General features: G+C 37.0%; 1 protein-coding gene across 1 annotated transcript; it reads right to left on the bottom strand.

Moving 5' to 3' along the window:
* Positions 1-461: 461 nt before the first annotated feature.
* LOC110023301 lies at positions 462-21,883 on the bottom strand. Its single transcript, XM_020722623.1, has 6 exons — positions 21,225-21,883; positions 12,808-12,967; positions 12,172-12,348; positions 11,997-12,080; positions 2,340-2,421; positions 462-1,184 (listed from the first exon to the last, which is right to left on the bottom strand). The coding sequence occupies exons 1-6, from the start codon at positions 21,581-21,583 to the stop codon at positions 736-738; spliced, it is 1,311 nt and encodes a 436-aa protein (XP_020578282.1). The 5' UTR covers positions 21,584-21,883; the 3' UTR covers positions 462-735.
* Positions 21,884-22,501: the final 618 nt, after the last annotated feature.

Here is a 22,501-nt window from a genome sequence, read left to right as displayed (position 1 = left end):
TTACATTTATTACATTTCAAAGTCATAAAGTTATGCACATAGACATGTATTTCACCTTCCAAAATTAATAATAGTGGTGTTCTTTTTCTAGTTATATTGAAATTGGCCGAATTACATAAAGACCACCCAAAACTCACTATTTACACAAATCAACCACACCATTTTTCAAATTCTCACTCAAATATTAAAATTCATGGTGAAACCCCAACCCATATTTTTCATTTTTATCAAAAGTCTGATCATGCATCACCTGGGTGTTTAATTTGTAAATAGCAATATTTAGGGTGGCCTATATGTAATTATCCCTTTAAAATATTGATTGTTGTGAAATTTAGATATTAGTCATGTAAATACATAAGAATTAGAAGGTATGCATGCAAATGCCCCTTTATATTGCTTAGTCAACACCTGCCAAATTTATTTTCTTACATAACCACTCTCTCTCTCTCTCTCTCTCATCATTCAACTGCAAAAACAAAGACTATATAAATAAACAAATTCATAACAATTCAGTCCCTCAAAATAAAATTGTAATAAAAATATTTCTCCGAATTCTGGGACAGCCATCTCAAAGCTGGAGGTAAAAACTATGGCACACAAGACATTTGGAGGCTCCATGAAACTTATACACAGGCGTAAACTAAAACGATAAGAAAACATTCTGCACTCTGTTCCTTAAACACAACAAAACTCTTGGCGCCAAATCTTCAGTTAGAATAGAGATCAAATAGAAGATCAATTCCGGCCAATCCTCCTTGCAGTTCCAATCAATAATGCCTTCCCTATCAGCCCACTATGAAGGCCGCATGCTAAAGCCACACCCCCTATAGCAATCCATTTCCAGTCAATAACTCCATGAAATCCAATCTTTTTCTGATCGTTGCTCACTTGCTGGTTCGATTCGTCCCCACCAGATGCTTCCTCGGACTCGTTGGACATATCTGCGTCGACGGCGAGCGTTGCCTTCGTCGTGATCTGTGCGGCGAGGGCGTGGCGGGAAAGGGATGTTTGGGTCTTCCTCATCTGCTGGTAGGCTCTCATGCCTGACTGAAGTTTCTTGACGGCTCCCCACATTCCGTGACGAACTCCAACCTTGGCTACATCCTTTGGGATTCCCATGTCCTCGTAGTGAACTAAGGTTACTTCACAGGCGGAATGCTGTCCGTCTTGTCTGCGGGATTGCACTGTTCAAAAGGGATGAAATGTTTACGAAGGATATTTGTATGTCTGAAAAAATCCAATTTTGAATTAATTTATATGCCCAAAAAGTTCAATTTTCCAAAAAGTCCAATTTTTTAATTACCTTATGACTTCAAAAGAAGTCATCATTTGCAAGTTCAAAAAGAACCACATTTTTAAGCTATTTGCAACTTCAAAAAAGTTCAATTTTAAATATTTTTATTAGTCCAAATTCATCTGAAATTTTGGCAGTCTCTCAATGTTATCCCCGCTTAGGGAGCTGCATCGGGGGTGTCTGCTCTGCCCAGCTGTCCATAAGACGCATTGAGCAGTGTTTTGAGACACTGCAACGGGAGAGGGTTGTTCTAACCAACAAGCCTATACGACGCATGTGGGCCTTTGATTAAACTTTCGAGCGAAAGGCAACAAATACAATCGACAAAATGAAAATACAACCCTCTCTCTCTCTCTCTCTCTCTTTATATATATATATATATATATATATACATTTATCTCCTAAGTTATAAACATATACATAGAGATATCTATATACAGACATACGTACATACATACATACACACACTGTGTGTGTGTACATACATGCATGTGTGTATAATATACTAGATATTATATAAGAAATATGGTTTGAGAATAGGGAGGAAGAAAAGGGTTCAGCTTCGGTTGGGTTGGGCTAGTCTCTTGCATAGACGGAGCGAAAGGAGAGAGAGATAGGCCTCCAATCTAAGACGCTCGAACATGGAGAAGATGAGAATACAATTCAGAGGCAAAATAGGAGGAAATAGAGAAGGCATTGTTGGGGTTTTTATTCATGCGTAAGGTTTTAGTTGTCCCTGGTACAAAACACCAATGGTGCATAGAAAAAGAGGGAGATAGGAGACTCGCGCGAACGATTAAGAGAGCTTTGTTGGGGCAAGACTCGATAGGATCATTATTATTATTTTTTCTATGGTTAACATTTAGTTATGTAGTAGATAATATTTTTAGCCTTGATTGTTTGGTGCGCTCAGGGAGAAAATCTACCCATGATGGATGTGTGCAGAAGATAGCTTCGGAGGAGGTATAGAACAAAAGATTAAATAAGTAGCACAGTAGTAGAAAAGAAAGAGACGTTTTGACATGCATGGAAAAAGAGGACGTACCAGCTCTTATGCGCCAGCTTGAGAAATACAGTTCAACCCTCCTAGGTTTTTCTTTCTTAGGCAAAGAAGGATAGGGAAGACCCTGCAAATTCAGTGATATAAATAATAACTTGAATAAATAGAATGCAATCCACATGATTTTAATTTTTTAAGTGTACATGAATGTATACTTGAATAATTATTTAATCAAGAGCTATCAATATTAATACTCATGAATCAATCTTTTTTATAAATAGACTCGAGATTTAATCATGATGCATAAATCGAAATTAATAAAATAGATGAATCATTTAAAATAGATGAAATAAATATTAATATGTATAAAAGATAAAATTTTGAAAGAAATTTTAATAGTAAAAGGTTTTGTGCGGATCAAATGTTTTTTGGTAAAAATAATTTTTGATCTAGATGTTGTGCTTACAATTTTGTTGAGCATAATTTGTCTGTACAACAATAACAACAACACGCCTTTATCCCACTATAATTTGTCTTTTATGTAAGTATATAATCATAATATTATCCATATTACAATAATTTGTTATTATTTTAAAATAATCATAGATTAGGAGTGTAATTTTAGAGTTCAAGAGAAAAGTGAATTATGGAGGTCTACATTGGAGTCTAAAGGCCCTCATTTTAGTAAATCTAAAACTAAATACATGTAATGTAACTTTAGTAGTAGTAGCTCAAGTGGTAGAGTTGTAACTATGAGTGATCAAATCATTAAAAGGTGAGAATATTTTAGATATCTTGGGTTTATTGTTCAAAGTGATGGTGATATAGATGGGGATGTTATTAGTAGAGTTCAAGTTGGTTTGTTGAAGTGGAGGAAATCATCGGGCCTATTGTGTGATAGAAAAGTACCACCTAGACTTGGGAAAAATTTATTAGATCGTAGTGAAACCTGCAATGCTTTATGATGACGAATGTTGGCCTTTAAAATAAAAGCATAAAACAAAGTTAGGTATCGCTGAGATGAGAATGCTTGGTAGATGAGTGGCTTGACACTTAGAGAAGCAAAATGCAAAACAAATCTATCTGTGAAAGGGTTGGCGTTGCTTCAGTGGCAGAAAAGAATAGAGAGATTCATCTTAAATGGTTTGGTCGCATTAAACGTCGACCTTCTAAAGATCCGATAAGGAGAGTAGATGTTTTATATTCAATTTATGTTAAGAAAAGCACAGGTAGACCTAAAAGAACTTGGGCATACTGTATAAAAAATGATCTTAATCTATTAGAATTAAATGAGAATATGACACTCCATAGGACACAATGGAGAAAAAGTATTCATGCGGCCGACCCCACTTAGTGGGATAAACGCTTGCCGTCGTCGTTGTTGTTGTTGTAGATTAGAAGTGACTTGTACAATCCCATCATCACAATTGTCTATCATACCTTGATTTACTTTTAAGTTTCTGATCCAGATTATGATAGTGGTATTAGTTGATAAATGACTCTCAAGAAAATGTCTTTTATTAGGCACATGGAAAGTATTGTCCTACACTTGATTGGGGGTAGAATGAAACCAGAAGGAATAATGCCTTCGAGCTGGTTTCATGAAGTATCAACTAGCATGAGGGAAAGCAATGGTGGATGGGTTCTAGTGCATTGACTCTAAATCAAACTCAAACAATACAACATGTTCAACCATGGATTTATGCTCTGAAACAACAATTTTCTCTAAGATCAATGTAAGATATGGTTATCACTAACTTTGAAGGATGAAGAGGCAATTAAAATACTTTTAAGTATAAGATATGATCATTATGAATTTATGATAATGCCTTTCGAATTCACAAAAGCCCAAATTGTGCTCATGGATCTTACAAACATAATCTTCAAGCCATTCTTGGATATATTCCTCATCTTTTTAAGGAATGAGGCAACTCTTGCTAACCACTTGCATGTTATATTACAGACACTCAGGCAAAGAATTACATGATAAATTCTCCAATTTGAGTTTGGTTGAAGAGTGTAGCTTTTCTAGACCATCTGATCAATGGTGATGATGTTATAAAAGATAATCGAAAAATTCAAAGTATTGTCGACTCGCCAGACAAACTAACATAATTAAAATGAGAAAATACTTAGCCATGTTATTTTTATAGATGTTATAGTAAGGGATTCTCTCATATCGAAATGTTATTGTCAAGAAAGACTTCGTAAGCAGCAAGTCTAAATATCGAATGCTGACTTAAAGAGTACTCCAATGTTGACTATTCCATCAGACATTTGAAGATTCAGAATCTTTAATGATGCACAATTAATAGGTTTAGGCCTTATTTTAATATAATATAGTCAAGAGTTATTGTCTGTGCCACAAGACAACTAAAAATTTATGAGAAAAGTTATTCTACCCACAATTGGTCGGTAAATTTTGTTGTGTTTGCATTGAAAACTTGGAGATGTTATCCAGGACTCCAATGCAATGTATCAACTTACTATTAGAGTCTTATATAACCTAAGCTCAAGTAAGGATACGATTAAAACCTATGAAGAACTTAAATATATATATATATATAGACATACACACACAAGAGGTCAAGGGTTCACGCCGACTTTCAATATCATTTCCATTTTGTTTCAAGCAATTTGATAGCAACAAACACCCCAAGCTATTGGCAACAAGGCTAAATAATGAATTGCTAATAGGTCAACCAGAGCCCATATAAGCCTAAGCACATTAGCTGTAGCCGATTAAGATGTTTGAATAGCCAAAATTAGAGTTATATGAGCAACCCCAACCCACGTAAAATCCTAAGCAACTGCAACAACTTGAGAATAGTACACTATTTATACACTTTTCTTATTGGGAAGATTAAAGCAAATTTTGTTTTCTTCTCATAGGAATTTATTCAGAATAATTAGTAACTATAAAGTTTTTTTTCCCAATAAAATCAATATTCAAGTGCATGTTAAAAGCATTCATATGTTTTACATGTCAAAAATAAACCCTATCACCAAGAAACACATGGTATTGGTTAAGGAAATTTAGATATCAAAGAAACTATTTACCAACTAACAAAATGAACAGCATCTTATCATAAATTTGGTAAAGGCTAGTTTATTGTTTTATTGGATAAGACACTTGATGCAATTCATGGGATGCAACTAATATGTACAAAGACTACAAAACAGTTCAAAAGGTACTTCAATTGTTTTTCTAATATCTATTACTATTTATTAAATATATGCATTCGTAATTTCCATAGTGTGAGTGCACCCTAATCGAAATACTTAAAAGACAACATTTTATTTTTCTTCCGCCTAAGAGTCATAATTAGAAATGGCATACCTTGTCCAAAAGAACCTCAGATAACATAGATGGGAAACTTCAAAAATGGACCAATTTCACAGTCAACCCCAGCAAACAAAGGGCTTTACGCCAGTCGGATGACTCGTACAATTTACTAACTCATTAACATAACCACTGGGAAAATATTGACTGTCCTTTGTTTTGTTGAAGTAGCTTAGTAACTCTTTTAAGGTATGAACACCCAAAACAAGGTCTTTTCCATGCCATATTTGGCACTAGATTTCTTTATAGCATGTTGCCATTGCCAAATTGATATCACATCAACATCTTTGTGGAGCTTGGTCAAGTATTGGCTTTAATGGCCTCGGCAAATTTCAAGCAGAGGGTGGCAACTCTAAAGCATGGAGATGGAAAGCTAAAAACATTAGTAATTTTCAATCTTTATTCTATATTTTATATTTTAAATGCAACATCATGCCTTAGGAAACTAATACGATCCGACGTCGAAATCGACTCGGACTTCTATATAAGTTAAGGCAAACACGAATATTTTCTTCAATAATCCAAACAACTCATACAAATAGAAAAGATAAACACCTACAATTTGAAAGGTAGGCAATTTATCCCCTACAATTCGAGAGGTAGGAAGTGTCTACCAAGACCTAAACATAAGACTCACAACTCAATTTCATGCATAAACGTAACCCTAAACATAACAAACTATTTATACCCAATAATAATAAAAATAAAAGTATTTTCCCTTTTGCTAAACAATACCCCCCCCCCCCCCCCAAAAAAAAACAAAAAAAGACACATTGTCCTTAAGATGGGAAAAAAATGAAAGTGCTCGTCCCCCTCCCCCACAGTTGTCTCTATTACTTCATTTGATGTTTCCTAGTCCTGCACTATGAGAACTTGTAATCTCTAATCCTTGCAATAGTGTCCTAGGGTAAACTTCTCATCACACTCTAAGCATACCCCCTTGGTTCACTTATCCCAAATTTCTGTCTCTGTAAGATGCTTGAGTGTTGCTCTCAGTCGGGGTCCACCATTCATGTCTCATTCAGCCTCCCTCTAGACTTCCAATGTCTGAATTTTTGGCGTCGTCGTGGTTGCAGCAGTTCTGTACGACACTCCATCTGTGTTGTTCTATTGCCTTGCTTCATATGGTTCTTGTCTTCCACTACTGGGTTAGCTTTGTCATCTCCCTCAATCCCCGCACACTTAGTAGCAGGAGTGTTGCTCAAATGTCGAGCTGTAAACCCTTCGTGAAATTCCCCTCCAATCCTGCTTTGGAAATCCCCCACAGTTGTTCTGACAATAATTCAAATCTCTCCCTAAATCCTATGACCATCCCTTCCTCAGTCAATTCATAAAATTGCTCATGTAGATCTCCTTCCCAAAAAGCTCGAAAATGTTCTAAGAAACAATCTTTAAATTCGTCCCACGACCGAATCGGGTATCTAGCCCCACTCCACTGAAACCAAGCTAAGGCGTTCCCCTCCAAACACAATCCTGTCGCCATGAATTTCTCCTCCCCATCGAACCCATTCACAACGAAGTATCGCTCCGCCCGATATACCCACCCATGTGCGTCTTCCCCCTCGAAGATCGGCATCTTCAACTTCCTAACTCTAAATCTCCACCCCAACTTGTTTTTCCTCTATCCTTTCCCCCCATGTATCTAGGGTGGAACTCCCTCCTCCGATCATAGGCATACCCACTCAACTAAAACCAAGCTAAGGCCTTCCCCTCCAAACACAATCCTGCCGCCATGAGTTTCTCCCCATCTAACTCATTCACTGCGAAGTATCGCTCTGCCCAATATAACCGCCCATGTGCATCTTCCCCCTCGGAGATCAACATTTTCAACTTCATAACTCTAACATCTCCACCCCAACTTTATCTTCCTCCGGTATTTCCGCCCATATATCTAGGGCTAAACTCCCTCATCCGATAATAGGCATACCCAACTCCCGATTCCTTCCTTCCTCCCTTGTGTTCTTCTGTAGCCCTTACACCATCCCTTCTCCAATTTTCGGCCCATCTCCCTCCCTTGAAAGTCTCTATTCCCCTCCTCTCGGATTACTAGGGGGACGCTCATGTTGATAGAAGATGTATTTCTCATTGTTTTCTCGTTCGATCTCCTTCTCTTTTGACTCGGCCAAGGATTCTCTGATCAACGCTTTGTATGGTTTGCAAATGAGCGATTGGAATGGCATTGGACTGCATCTTCATAAGCTTTTTCATATCTCTCGTATTTTGCCTATGCTCTCAAATCCATCCTCCATTTGTCTTTCTATGGACGAAAGTCTATCCTCCATGATGGCGAATCTTTTTTCCATGCCCGATCTAATTTGACTCAGTCACTTCCTCTAACTTCTTCTCCCCATGGCTCTATTTCTTGGTCACCATTTATATTAGAAAAATTTTAGATCTCGTAAGAGAAACTACTAAATGTTGAAATCTAATCAATGGCTTCCACGTAGCTCTTATAAAGAATGTATCCTAATCAGCCGATCTCGTCGATGCTTCCCAGTTACACGGGGCACTGCAGATCGTGACTGTATCGCATGTGAGGAAATAAAAATCACAAGTTTTGGATCTCAGTAAGCCGCCTCCCCATTTATGCATTCCCTGATAGCTCTGATCGCAAAATATATCGTGTATATGACACAAGGAAGAGAAAAATGGGAGTTTAGGTTCTTTGTAAGCAGTTCCCCGCCGCTACCTTCCCCAGCTAGCTCTGATCACGACTGGATCACATAGACGGAGCAAGAGGAGTAGAGGAATAGGAGTTTCCGATCTCTGTTCGCGGCTTCCCAGTCGTTGCCCTCCCAGCTAGGTCTGATCGTGAGCGTATCGAGTAGAAGGCGTTGAAATGGGAGAGATTGTGAGTTATGGATTTGTATACACCGTGATTTCGTTGATGTCGTCGATCTTCACAGAAGAAGACACGATTCCTTCGTCGCCTTGCCCACAAAAGTTATTATCACATAAAGAAAAGCTACAACTCGTCATTGTGAGTTGTGATCCTGTAGTCATAGTCGCGACTAATTTGCGTGAGTATGGAGCGGAAGAGGGTGGGTTCCGGTCCTAGGTATGTCGTGATTCTTCCTTACGTCGCAATCTATTGTCTTATGTAAGCCGCAAGCCCTTTGTTGCCTTCTTCGGTGAGCCGCAAGCTTGTCGTTGCCTTCCCCGCAAGCTTAAATCGCGATTGTATGACAATTCTGAGCACTTCTTCTCAGAAATATTGCTTTGATACCAATTAGATACGATATGACGTTGAAATCGACTCGAATTTTTACATAAGTTAGGGCAAACATGAATAATTTCTTCATAATCCTAACAACTCACACAAATACAGAAGATAAACACCTACAATTTGAGAGGTAGGTGATCTCACTAAAATCTTACAATTCGAGAGGTAGACGATCTCTCTAAAATCTTACAATTCGATAGGTAGGCGATCTCTCCAAAATCTTACAATTCAAGAGGTAGGAAGTCCCTCCCAAGACCTAATTCACAATTCAATCTCATGCATAAACCTAATCTTAAACATAACAAGACTATTTATACCCAACAATAATAATAATAAAGGACTAAATTGTCCTTAGGCATACAAATGAGAAATTTGCCCTCAGGCTAAGTGCCCTCTTAACAGAAACTTGATTTTCAATTTTAAGGCAATCCCCTTAGTTTTGATTTATATTCTAATGCGCGCACCATCAAAATAAAGAGTGAGGAAATATACTGCCCACAAGCCATGATGTATAGGATTTATTCTTGGGGTCCCCTTCATTTAAGATGTTTTATGTTCAACATGTCCATTAGTGGGTTGATAAAGACCATCTATCTTTTTTATTGGTGGTGGCGGTGATAATAATGTTCTGTCGATTATGATTTTCGGTAGCTAGATCATTCACAGGGAAGAAATAGCCCTTGAGTACAAGTATTTTGTGTTTTGAGCAACTTGTACTATTACTGAGATGGTATTCCTTCAAATAAGATATTCTTTTAATGCAACCATCATTAGAAGAATAAAGCTTTCTGTTATTTTCTTGATTTAAATAGAGACTTTTGTTTGTTGCTCGAAGTTAATGGAATGCGCGTCTGATTATGATTCTCAATGCATGTAACTACCATCAAAGGTGGCAAGGGAAGTTGGTTATATGTTCTCCAGCGATAAGAAAATTCCAAGGTCATCATTATTAATAACGATGGAAGAAACACCGGATAGTCACACAACTTCAAATAATTATATCATTGATTTTATGTTAATTTGTATGAGTAAACAAGAATCAATGCCATAAGATTTATCATTAATTGGTAAACCTTCAAAAGTTTGCTTGTTGGGCAAACATTGTAATTTTTTCATGTTTTAATGCAATGGAGAGATGATGAATTTTTGTAGCATGTAGAAGCACAATTAATGTTTAACATTGTATAGGTTTTAGCATCGATAAGTGGTCTTACTACCCAGGTTTGGGGTTAAGAATCAATGATTTAGAATTTATCATGCTCTTGTGATACAAGGGTGGTTAACTTATTGGTACACAAGCTGAGCCAACTGAAACAAACATTATGTTAAGGCCATTGTCCATCATGCATCTGACTTTATAATTGATGATAAAATATAGTGTCCATCAAATGAGTAGAGATGACTCTAAAACAACATTCATATCGCTTGATAATACAAAACTTACAAGAATAGTCTGTACGGTTAAATTGTTGGTCAACTAAATCCACAAAACCTTGTTTTACTTGTATGGTTGTCAAGTTGTGTATTGTCTCAACTTTTTCTACATGAAAGAAAGGATCCGATCCAAACAATCATGAGTTTTCTCATTACTTTTTCATTTTCATAGTTCTCCATTATATATTTTATATCTTAACAAGCAAAAAAATGTGAATAAGCTGCTTCATAAAAAAAACCTAAGAAAAATTAAGAAAATGTGTAAAACTTTTAAATGTTTTATAGAATTTATTACTTTTTTATTGAAATTTATTTATTTTTCATTTATCTTAATTTTTCAATGATTTCTAAGAACTTACAAAACTTCTGCTATTTTTATAATTTTATTAAATTTTCTGCAATTCATAATCTCTTACGTGATTTCATAAAAAACTCTTTTTTTTTTTTTGTTCAAGTAAAACGTAGCTTTAACTAGATGATGTAAACCAATATAATTGTGGCATATCATTAGCACACTTTAAATGGACCAAAAGTTCATTGTCAAGTGTGGCAACTAGATTCGCCAAAGAGTTATATCTAGTGCCCAAGTACACTATCAAATCATCCATCTTCATCATTTTGTACTTGCATGTATGTCCACTATTTTGTAGATCATCCAAAGGATATGAAAGATTATTTGAGTGACAGATTAAGAAAATTATACTAAAATATCCCCTAGATTAAACTAAGATATGGAACTTATTTTTATCAAAGCATTTGGAAGACATACGAGGAGGCTTTTCTCATCCATTGTATAATTTCTCATTCTTTAAACAAAAGTTTGTGGAGGTTCGTACTCAAACCTACTAAACTTAACACTGGCTTGTGCAATTAAAGAAATGTAGAGTGACTATTCTAGAGACCATATATTCTAGAAGCTTCATTCATTTTATTTAAATATTTTTAAGTCCTTCGCTACAGGCAAAACATCCATGACCATGTTCACAAAAAATTTCAACAACGCTTCCGCACAACACTTGGCAAATGAAGCAACTATAAGTTGAGCTTATCATGCCCATTCTAGGAAAGGTGGTTGCTTTAGTGTAATAAACGTTAAGGTTACATAAAGTATCCTACCCATGCAGAGAAAAAAGGAACAGAGATTTTTTGAAGATGCTAAGGTGGCAGTACAATGACAAGTAAGATAAAGAGGAAGAAGAGAGGTAGACTTTAGAAGTATTCCATATATTTTGAACATCAAGGCACTGATACGACAAGACTTTCATATGATCTCCTCTTCCTTCTATTTTGTTTTACTTCTCCTCTCATATTTATAGATAACGAACTCCCCATTTGTCATACTAAAAGGTGTGGGACAAAATTTACAAAGGGAAATAGTGGGATGATTGCTTGAGGGGTTTCAAAGGAGTGGGGCCCACTAAGTCCCACACCACACCTGGACAAATCTAGTTAATTGGTTTGATAACCCATATGATCAGCACAAATTGGACGAAATAAACAAAGCATACACAAGAAAAACAATGCAAAGAGAACCATACAAGAATGGCCCACTAAGTCCCACACCACACCTGGACAAATCTAGTCAATTGGTTGATAACCCATATGATCAGCACAAATTGGTTGAAATAAACAAAGCATACACAAGAAAAACAATGCAAAGACAACCATACAAGAATGCCAGTGTAATTGAACGATTCTAAACCTTGGTCACACAGTAGTAAGTCTTTTTGGACTCCCATATGCGTCTGGCGATGATATATTCCCGGTCACTGCAGAAGAATGGGAACTGAGAAGAAAATATAAACTCCAGTCAGCTTTTAAGTAATTTAGAAGCTTTCTTCAGTTTGACAACTGAGTTAGCGATACTAGTCGAGCACCTTTTTTACCCAGTGAACAATTGTTGTTCCAGAGTCCGGAAATTCTTCCAAAATTTTGTTGTAAGCAAGCATAGAATCCCACTTAGATCTAAAATCATCGTCCCAGAAGAAATCTCTTACCAACTCTGGGCTTGCATCCTCAAAAATTGTTCTACTACGATAGATTATAGGACTGGTCTGAGAAAAAAAATATGCAACCATGAGCATTACTGATCACAGAAAACTATGAAGATATGATGAATAAGCTGATGGACCATGGCTAAAGAGCGAAGAATGACATTTAGTAGAACAGAATCTACTTTTGTACGATAGTCCCAGAATCTATAAAAATGAAACTAATCCCAAGACTTTTTTAATGGGGGCTCAAATAATCCTCCATTTAAAAAAGTTGAGAACTATTTCAGCCATATTACAAGAATCTAAAAATTAATTTGGCATTCTTACAGACTTTATAACTAAGTAACCCCAGGATATTTTGGCGCTTTTCTCTAACAATATAAACAAGAATTGGCAAAAAAGATGATGAACTGGAACAAACTAGTCCAGGAGTGCTACTGCAGTTTATGACTGCAAAAGGAAACAATTTATAAGACAGAATTATGAGATTAGATGACAGAAGTAATGGAGAATAGGTACCTCATGTTCATGGAGCCAAGCTTGGTAACTCATGTTTGATGTAGTTCGTTCCATTTGATTTTGCCAAACCATGTCTCCATCCCTACCATCTAGAAGATGAGTCAGGTGTTCCAAATCCCTTTCTGTTACTGCATCTTTCTGGGTATCAAATGATCCGGTACTGGAATCGTTGTAATCATAGAATCATTGAAAAGAAAACATACAAAGAATAAATTAAAAAATTCTAGCAAAAACCACAGAACTAAAAAAAAAAAAAGCATCGAAGGACAGATGATAAAAGTTGCCATATGCCTGTTCAGAAGTTACACAGATACGAAAACCACCTCTCCCTTTATCTCAAAGCCCATGTCACTCCATTTAAGAAAATATATGAAGTGGATATGAAGTAGTGATTGTCATAAACTTGAACTCCTAATCAAAATAATCCTTGGATGGCGAGATTCTGGAAGACTCCGCTTAAGCATTTTTCTGGCTAGAACACTTTTAAAAGAATTGTAAGTGCTAACTTTTGAGAATAGTACTTGATGTTTTCATTGATAGGAAAAGGGTATAAATTCATATTACAAGGCCCAAATAAAACGAAAGACATAAATTCAAAAATAGACCAACTAGAAAATACATAAATATGAAAACGGAAAATAAAGAAAGCAAATAAAAGCTATAATAACTATAGCAGAAATTAACATAATAATTAGGTTAATAATTCTAATACTCACCCTCAAGTTGAAGCATGGACGTCCATCATGTTCAACTTGAATTTAAAGTCCCCATATAATGGCCGAGAAAAATGTTTGGTAAGAATAGCTATCAATTGACTATTAGATATGACAAATGAAATACAAATCTTCACTAAATCAAGCTTCTCCTTAATGAAGTGTCTGTCAATCTCTACATGTTTGTTGTGATCATGTTGGACCAGATTATGGGCAATGCTAATTGTGGTTTTATTATTACAGAACAGCTCGAGAGAAGCAGAGACCGGCATACGTAATTCACGGAGCATTATGCATAACCGGAAAGCTTCACCGACACCAAAAGACATGGAGCGAAGCTCAACTTCAACATAGCTTTGAGCTGAAACCGATTTTCTTTCCACGTGATAAGATTTCTCCACATGAATAAACAACATCTTGAAGTAGATCACCGATCATAGACTAACCCAGCCTAATCTGTAACCATATAAATAGCAATAGAACGAGAGATATGACATGAAAAACACAATCCTAAGCCGGTATGCCTTTTAAATAATGAAGGATCCTGCGGGTAGCTTGGAGATAGTGCTCATAGAGATCATGCATAAATTGACTCACGATATCTACTGCATGGTAAATGGCAGGTCGAGTATGGGCAAAGTAAATGAGTTTCCTTACAAAACGTTGATAGTGAGTCTTGTTTACTGAAACCGCATAGAGAACATCAGCTAACTTCTCATTGAAATTCATCGAGACTGCCACTAGTTTGCAAACAAACAAATTATTTTTGTCAATAGATTAAGCACATATTTGCACTGAGGCAGACAAATGTCTCGAGATGACCGAGCAACTTCCATGCCTAGAAATGTCGGAGCGACCCCAAGTCCTTAATTTCAAATGAAGTAGCAAAAATGTCTTTCAAAGACTCTAATGTCGGTAGATCATCATCTGTGAGCACAATATCATCGACATAGATGATAATGATAGAATTTGCAGCAGGAGGAATGTCGAAAAAAGAGGGTATGAGCTGATTGGGACTAGAAAAGTCATGACCCATTACCAACTTTGTGAACTTGTTGAACCAGGCCCTTGGAGATTACTTCAGTCTGTAGAGAGACTTCCGAGGTAGACACACTTGTCCCCAAAATAAAGTAGAGTCAAATCTTGGTGGGAGACACATGTACACCTCTGTAAGATCCCCATTTAGGAAAGCGATTTTCACATCCAAACAATCCAAAAAGTAGGACCTAATGGGTGTTTAATTTAACAACAGGAGTCTCAATGATGATCTGATACAATAAGATGACGAGTCTGATGGTAAAAAAAAAAAATAACAACGGGAGCAAATGTCTCCTCATAATCAACTATGTATGTTTGTGAGTTTCCTTTAGTGACTAACAGTGTCTTATTGCGTTCAAAGGATATATCAAAGTTAAACTTGATGCTAAAAAACCAGCGGCACCCCAATATTTATTACTTGGAGGAAGATCCATAACATCCCATGTATGATTCCGCTGAAGGGCATTTATCTCATCCATTGTTGCAGCTTTCCAAAAAGGGTCAGCTAACGATGCTTCAATAGTGGATGGGAGGTGATGATCCACCAGGGCAGTAGCAAACGTTTTATAGGTCGGCGATACACTATGGAAAGAGATATACTTTCCATGGAATAAAGAGAGCTTGTTTGATTGCATATTTCAATATGAGAACTCACTTCCTCATTCGGAGTGGTGTTAGTTCTGGAGATGTTGCTCGAAGTGGATTCCAGATTTGTAAAGAGGTAGTTGGCTCCAGAGTGGGAACATGGGTGCGTCGAGTATAGATAAGGAGAATGGGAGAAAGTTATGGTTGTCTGGTTGACAAGGACCTCCGTTTTTTAGTGTAGACGGGAGTGCGAGCAGAACCCACAAATCATTGTGAATAAGAGAAAATGGAGCGGAAGGCGTGTAAGTATGGGATGAATAAGAAACACGATGATATTTAACTAATTGGCAAATCTTACATTTGAAGTTGGTAGCATTTTTATTAGTAAATATCAATGAATACAATTGTCTTAAATATTGAAAACTGGGATACCCCAAACGATAATGTAACAACATAATAGAACATTTAGTAGATTGAAAAAAGCTGCAACTACTGGGAGAAGTGTCTTCACTCTCCGTGCTTTTCTCTTGGAAGAAGTAGGAGTCTAGTTGTTCGTTTAGTAGTATCAATCATCCTCTCTGAACAACGATTCTGAAAGACACAAACATCACGAGAAAAATGAGTAACATAATCCATGTCACGTGTCAGCTTACTAACAAATAATATATTACACTTCAACAAAGAAACATGTAACACAAATTTTCGAGTTAAACTGGTTGTTAACACAATCGACCCTTTACCAGTAATAGTTACAGGAGCCATCAACAATTTAATTGCATCTTACCCAGAGCATGAATAATATGTCAAGAAAGTTTGAGACCATCGATTCATGTGGTCCGTAGCACCTGAATCAATGATCCATGGACTAGAAAAAGGAGTGAGTGTCATAGGAATTATGCCTTGATGAACGTGGGAGTTTGACATGCCGGAAGTGAACTGATTGGATCTGATAGATTAATTAAATGCTCATTTAATCCTTAAGAGAGTCGGGTGATTCCGGAGAGTTCCGAGTGGGAGCTGGTTATACCATAGTAGATTCAGGTGTCGTAGTGAGACTATTGGCAGAGAAGGACTTGGCTAAAGGTTTGTATTTCAGTTTCCCTTTGAGTTTTCAACACTTTTCAGTATGATTGGATTTGTGACAGTAATCACAAGTGGACCCAGTAGTTAGAGGAGGATTTAACGAGAGTTGAATACTATTAGAGGTCAAGGCAGATGATCGAACAGAAGTAGAAGTGTCGAGCACGACATTTCTCAGGCTCTCTTCGTGTTGAATTTTTGTGAGTGCAGCACGAGCAGAAGGAAGGCGATCCTAGCCAAGGATACGGCCCTGACTTCAACAAAGTTTTTGTTGAGACCAACCAAAAATTGGAACATGGTTTGGACTTCCAATGTGTAGTCATAATAGATATCGCATTCCATCCATAAGGCCAACAAATCATTGTACTACTGGGTCATTATCTTCGACCCCTGTTTTGCCTCGCAGATCTTCTTGGGAGTCTATAAATTTGGCTGGAGTTTCCTACATCTGAGTAGGTATCTTGAACTGCAGTCCATAGAATATTAGCAGAAAGAAGAAACATATACGAACGGTCAATTGCAGTTCCTATAGAGTTAATCAACCACGACATGATCATGGAATTCTACACTTCCCACGCTTCGTAGGTCGAGTCAGTTTTAGGAGGTTTACAAATAATTCCCGTGAGATAGCCGAATTTCTCGAATCCCTTAACGAACAAAGACATAGTTTGGGACCATTGAAGAAAATTAGATATGTTTGGTTCACGGGGAGTGATTAGAAAGTTTATGTGATTTTCCGGTCCTTCGGTCTGCGGAGGAATCGAGATCGTTGTCGACCCTTCGGTGGACTCAAGCACACCACCGATAGGATGGTCAACGATGGAAGAATCCACCAGGATTTCAACTAAGCTAGATGTGATGTTGGGTTGCCTATACATAGGAAAATCTTGAAGGCTGGACAAAGGAAGGACCCGGTGGCTTGGGAAGAGCCCTGGAAACTCCAGTCGGGGGAAAAACAGGTCGATTGGAGAAAGTTTAGGCCGGCTAATAGGATCTTCGGCGGCTATAAACTATTGTCAGCAAGAAAAGCAGGTGGCCGACGGCTGAGATCTAATAGTTGGAGCTTTGATGTTTGGCTGGCAGCAAGGTAGAGACGCTAGGACAAGCAAGTGGTTGGCGGCAGGAAATACATCAGGGAGAACCTGTTGTTCGCCGGCAGCAGAACACCTTTAGGGAAGGACCAGCAGATAGTCAGCAGCTAGGATAGAAGCTCTTAGGGTTCGAACTATGGCTCTGATATCATGTTAACTTTTGAGAATATAGCTTGATACTTTCATTGATAAGAAAAAGAGGTATAAATACATATTACAAGACCCAAATAAAAGAAAAAAATAAATTCAGAAATAAACCAACTAGGAAATATATAAATATAGAAAAGGAAAATAAATGAAGTAAATAAAAACAAATAAATTAAGTAGAAATTAGTCTTATAATTAGGCTAATAATTCTAATAATAAGTAACTGACAATAATTAATCAATTCTTCAAATAAACTGGTGGTTTCATATTCAATGCCAATATGTATTGGAGCACAACACAACTTTAATGAATGACAAAGTATCAATGCGACGCTATGTTAGAAAGTGTGTGTTATGTGTTTAAAATAATTTCCTAGAGAGAAAAATACAAAAAACTTATCAGCATTATCCACATTCATAGAAATCATAGTCATCAGCTCATGAGACATGTACTTTTGTTTTCGTGCTTTTTTCCCATCAGGTCTAACCTTTGTCGGGCTTTCGTCCCCGCGCCTATAGGGGGCTTGGATGCACTACACAGGACAGTCGTAATAGTTATAGAATTTGATATGAGATTATGTAGGCGTCGATAGGAAATTCATTGCTACTATGTTGCTTTATAAAAAGAAGCCTTGAATTTGCAAGAAACCAAAAATTAACACTTATTACACCCTCCAATGCTCAACAATGGAGGGCATACTTGCAAAACAGCTCTCCCGTCTACGTGAAGCAACCCCTATAAAGCACGAATTGTGAAACCCGGGACTTAACTAATATTATACCCCTCTGAAAAGTTGATAATCAGTATGACTAATTTATATGTACACACTTCTTAGCTAGCACAGATTCATTTCTGATATCAACTTTTTTATTTCCTGCTAGATTAAAATATAACATAGGAGAAGATCAAAGAAAATATAACATAGGAGAAGATCAAAGAAAATAGCTTTTGAACCTCATACTTAGTTGAGCAATCCTTGCAAAATTATATCCCCACAAAGCCACAAAATAAATTTTCCATTTTGTCACAACCAAACATAGTTCTGGCTAATTTATATTCATTATTCATAGAACAAAAAACTGCACAAAAGAATTATCTCGCTAGACATAAGAAGTTACAATTTATCAACAATATCCTGAAGTTAAAACTGCTAATTATTAAATTTTAAAATGACCCTGCTCTACCCCTTTAATGATGAGAAATTGAGTGTTATCAATTCGATTTGAGAAAAAAAAATAGAAGTTCTACTAGATGCAAGTGGAACGCAGTAAATGTTCCGGGCAAGATGTTATGAAAACAAGACGACAATAAAATGAAAAATTGGAACGAAAAATTCGCAAAACAAAAAATATAACGGAAACACACTGATTTACGTGGTTCAGCAAATTGCCTACGTCCACGGAGTTGTAGAGGATTTTATTATTTAAGGATTTACACACCATCGATCCCTAGACGATTATAAGAAAGAACAATCTCTCTCTCCCCCCTCTCCTCTCTCCTCTCTCCTCTCTCCTCTCTCCGCTCTCCGCTCTCCACTCTCATCTCTCCTCTCTCCTCTCAAGAGCAACAGTCGAAAAAGAAGCGTTGGAAACCAAATCCCGAGAGAGATTCCACGAGGAGTTATAGCATGATTATCTATTAATTTCATCATGATATTAGGCTCATTAAGAAATTAATCAAAAAATTAATGAAGTTCATTAATTATTTTTTTTTCTCTCATGCAGTAAATCATAGATGACGGGATTCATACAAGGAAAGCTGTGGAAAATATAGGAAGGAACTAAGAGCAATTAATTTTGCGATTAATTTCGAGTATCAAATACAATTTGCTGTCAAATATGAAAAACTGTCAATTTGAATAGTAGAGTGGTTTCCATATTCGTAACAAATCTCCCACTTAAAAACTAGTACACCGACTGCATCATCCACTTATTGCGTCGTCATTTCTCTTCAAACATAATATCATCCACATCTGCAACTCAAAGCCACAGTCTTCATGTCAAAAGACCAGCTGAAGTCGAGCACAGTTTCAGCTTCTCAAAAGTAACACCCTTAGTCGACATATCAGCATTAACATAGCATTTTACCTCCAAGTTTTTTCCTGGGTTACTCATGTTTCTGCTTACGAATCACACTGCATGGGCAATTTCCTGCCTCTGTTGAAAGTTTTTTCCAACAAGTCCAGTCATGTATCTCTTACTGTAATAAAGCGCAGTCTTCACCTGGTACACTCACTTGTTGTTCAATGTCTTTTTCCCTGGTGGAATTTCTGTCAACTCCCAAGTCTGATTCTCTGGTAGGAAATTTGTCTCCTCCTTCATGAGCAACTCCCACTTGCACCAATTTTCTTCTCGTAAGATTTATTTATAGCTCTGACTCATTTGACCAAGTCTGCAATATCGCAGATCTATCGTGCTCTGCAACTATAGTAGCAACATTGTTAAGTAAATCTATAATCATATATAGTGTGTCAGTTTTCTTATCCCGAGCCAGTACTAATACTCTTTTGGTAAACTTTCAGGTGTTATTTGTGAATTGTCAGCAATAGCACCTCTTATATTTCTTCAGTTATAACATTAGCGTCATCATTCTTCTTCTTCTTAGGATTTCTGCAGTTTTTTTTTTTATGTGGCACTTGTCATAATTCCTGCGGGTTAACTGCTGACCAAACTTTAATTTTGATTTTTCTCTATTTGAGGTTTTTGTCATGTGATCCCCCTCTAGAATCAATATTCAATTTCGAACTCGAATCCGATATCTCGCCAGAATCTTTCTTGCGCACCTCCTCAGTCAAAATCAAATCACGAATATCATCATATTTCAATATAGATTTACCTGCAAAACTGTTAATTGTTATCCTCAGGGTTTCTCAGTTATTTAACAATGAAATCAACAATATCAGCGAACGAATCTCATCATCAAAATCAATTTCAACAAACAACAATTGATTTGTGATAGTATTGAAATCACTCAGATGTTGAGCAACAGACACACATGTTATCTTCAAGTTGAATGCATCTTGTTATTCGCCGATGACTTTTTATACATACCTGATAAAATCATCAGGAGATATGCAGTTGTCTTTTCTCTGATGACGTTGTGGGCAATAGATCTCGACAAAATTAATCGAATAACCCTCAGAACTTGTAAAGATCCAACAGATTCCATTATGTCTCCTCCATCTTGTCCGACCGTTTTCCCAGTAACGGAAGATGAAATTTCTTCTCATAGAGGTAGTTCTCTATTTGCATACTTCAGTAACCAAAATCTGTGTCATTGAACTTCTCAATCATCGATGTCATCACTTCATCTCTAGCCATCGCTTTCCCCGGATCCAAATCGGGTCTGTGATACCAGTTGTTATGAAAAAATTATGGCAATAAAGTTAAAAACTGGAACGAGAAATTCACATAACATAAACACACAGACTTACGTGATTTGGCAAATTGACGAAAAAAGTAACTGTTTCGGGCAAGAAAACTTAAAATTCTATGGTCATCAATCACATCAAAGATATTAAGAGAAAATCCACAAGATGTGTAGCGAAATAGAAGAACAACAAAACCAAAACCAAGTGAATAGCAGAAAATGTTCCGGGCAAGAAAAAGCGAATTCCTGTAGTGATCAATCACATTATAGATATTAAGAGAAAATCCACGAGATGTATAGTAAAACAGAAGAACAACAAAATCAAATCCAAGTTAACCCCAACTAAAACAGAAAATCAAAGTAAAAAGACATAGGGATTGAAAATCATTAACACCTCACGAATCCCGCACCATCTCCAACAACCGATCGCTCCTCGCCGGCAGGCAGCTCCGGAACCTTGACCCTGAAGTTTGACCACAGCTTGCGGCAAACAGAGAAGGCAGATAGCGCAGTGAATGCCAACCACAGCCTCCGCGCACCAAAACCCGGCGGCAGCGTCCAAAAAAACCGAAATCTGCTCCGGAGACCAAGAAAGACGAGCCCCGTCCACCGCGGTCTCCAGGACCAACCAATCACCAATCCGATCATGACCGCGACCCAGATCGGCACCGCGCACAGCACGATGTCGATCAATGTTTCCACCACCTCCGGCTTCTTGAGAAAATCTGCCAAACCTGCGTACATCTCCTCCATGGCTAAACGAGTAGCAACCAAAAGGAGGGGGTAGAACCGGAGAAGGTGGAAGAAACACCTAACCCTAGCTGCACCAGAAAAATGCAGACAACAGTGAGTAAAACTGTAAAAGGATAAGATCTGGTAGGGATGGGGAGCAACAAGAAGCTGCGCCCTCTTTTTCTCCAGGAATTCTCCCGTTATTTTAGGGCGCAGCGCCGGTAAAAATTGCCGGAATGGACTGATTATATTTCAGATTTGGATATCGTTGGATAGAATTCAGAGATGGTAAGCATGGCGCTGTCACATTGGAGGACAGGTAGCGCATTTAATCATACCATTTTTTTTTTTTTACTCCATTTAACTTTTGAAGAAATCCAAAATAAAGAAGCTAGCACATCGAAACTGCTGTTTGTACGGCTCATGTTCGGTTCATTAATAATTCATGTTCGATTCGTTTACTAAATCAGTTAGTCGAATAAAAACAATATGAATTAATTGACTACAAGACTACAAAGAATTATAATCAATTAAAAGTATTAATGAAGAAGATATAATAAAAATTATTAAATTATATTCAAATTATGGCTAGGTGATTAGGGTTGTCAAATTGACTCTCTGTTCGTGAACGGCTCATGTTCGGCTCGCTAAGCAAACGAGCCGAATACAAACACATTTTTTGAGCTCGAAATATAAATGAGCCAAACACGAGTTAAGTCTGCGCTTGCTCGTGTTCGGCTCGTTTACACCCCTACTTATCTGGTAGGATTTAGTAAATCTCATAAATTTAAATTTATTAAATTCTGAAAAATTATATCCCAAAAAATTATATAAACTTTTATAGTTAAAAATATTTACATTTTGTTTGCATGTGTGCATTGTTTCAAACAAATGAGTTCATACGATTCATATGGTGCAAGCAATGATTTGATAAGGGTT

This window comes from Phalaenopsis equestris, unplaced genomic scaffold (assembly GCF_001263595.1).
Source record: "Phalaenopsis equestris unplaced genomic scaffold, ASM126359v1 Scaffold000224, whole genome shotgun sequence".
NCBI lineage: Eukaryota > Viridiplantae > Streptophyta > Magnoliopsida > Asparagales > Orchidaceae > Phalaenopsis > Phalaenopsis equestris.
This window is presented reverse-complemented; position numbering and strand designations above follow the sequence as displayed.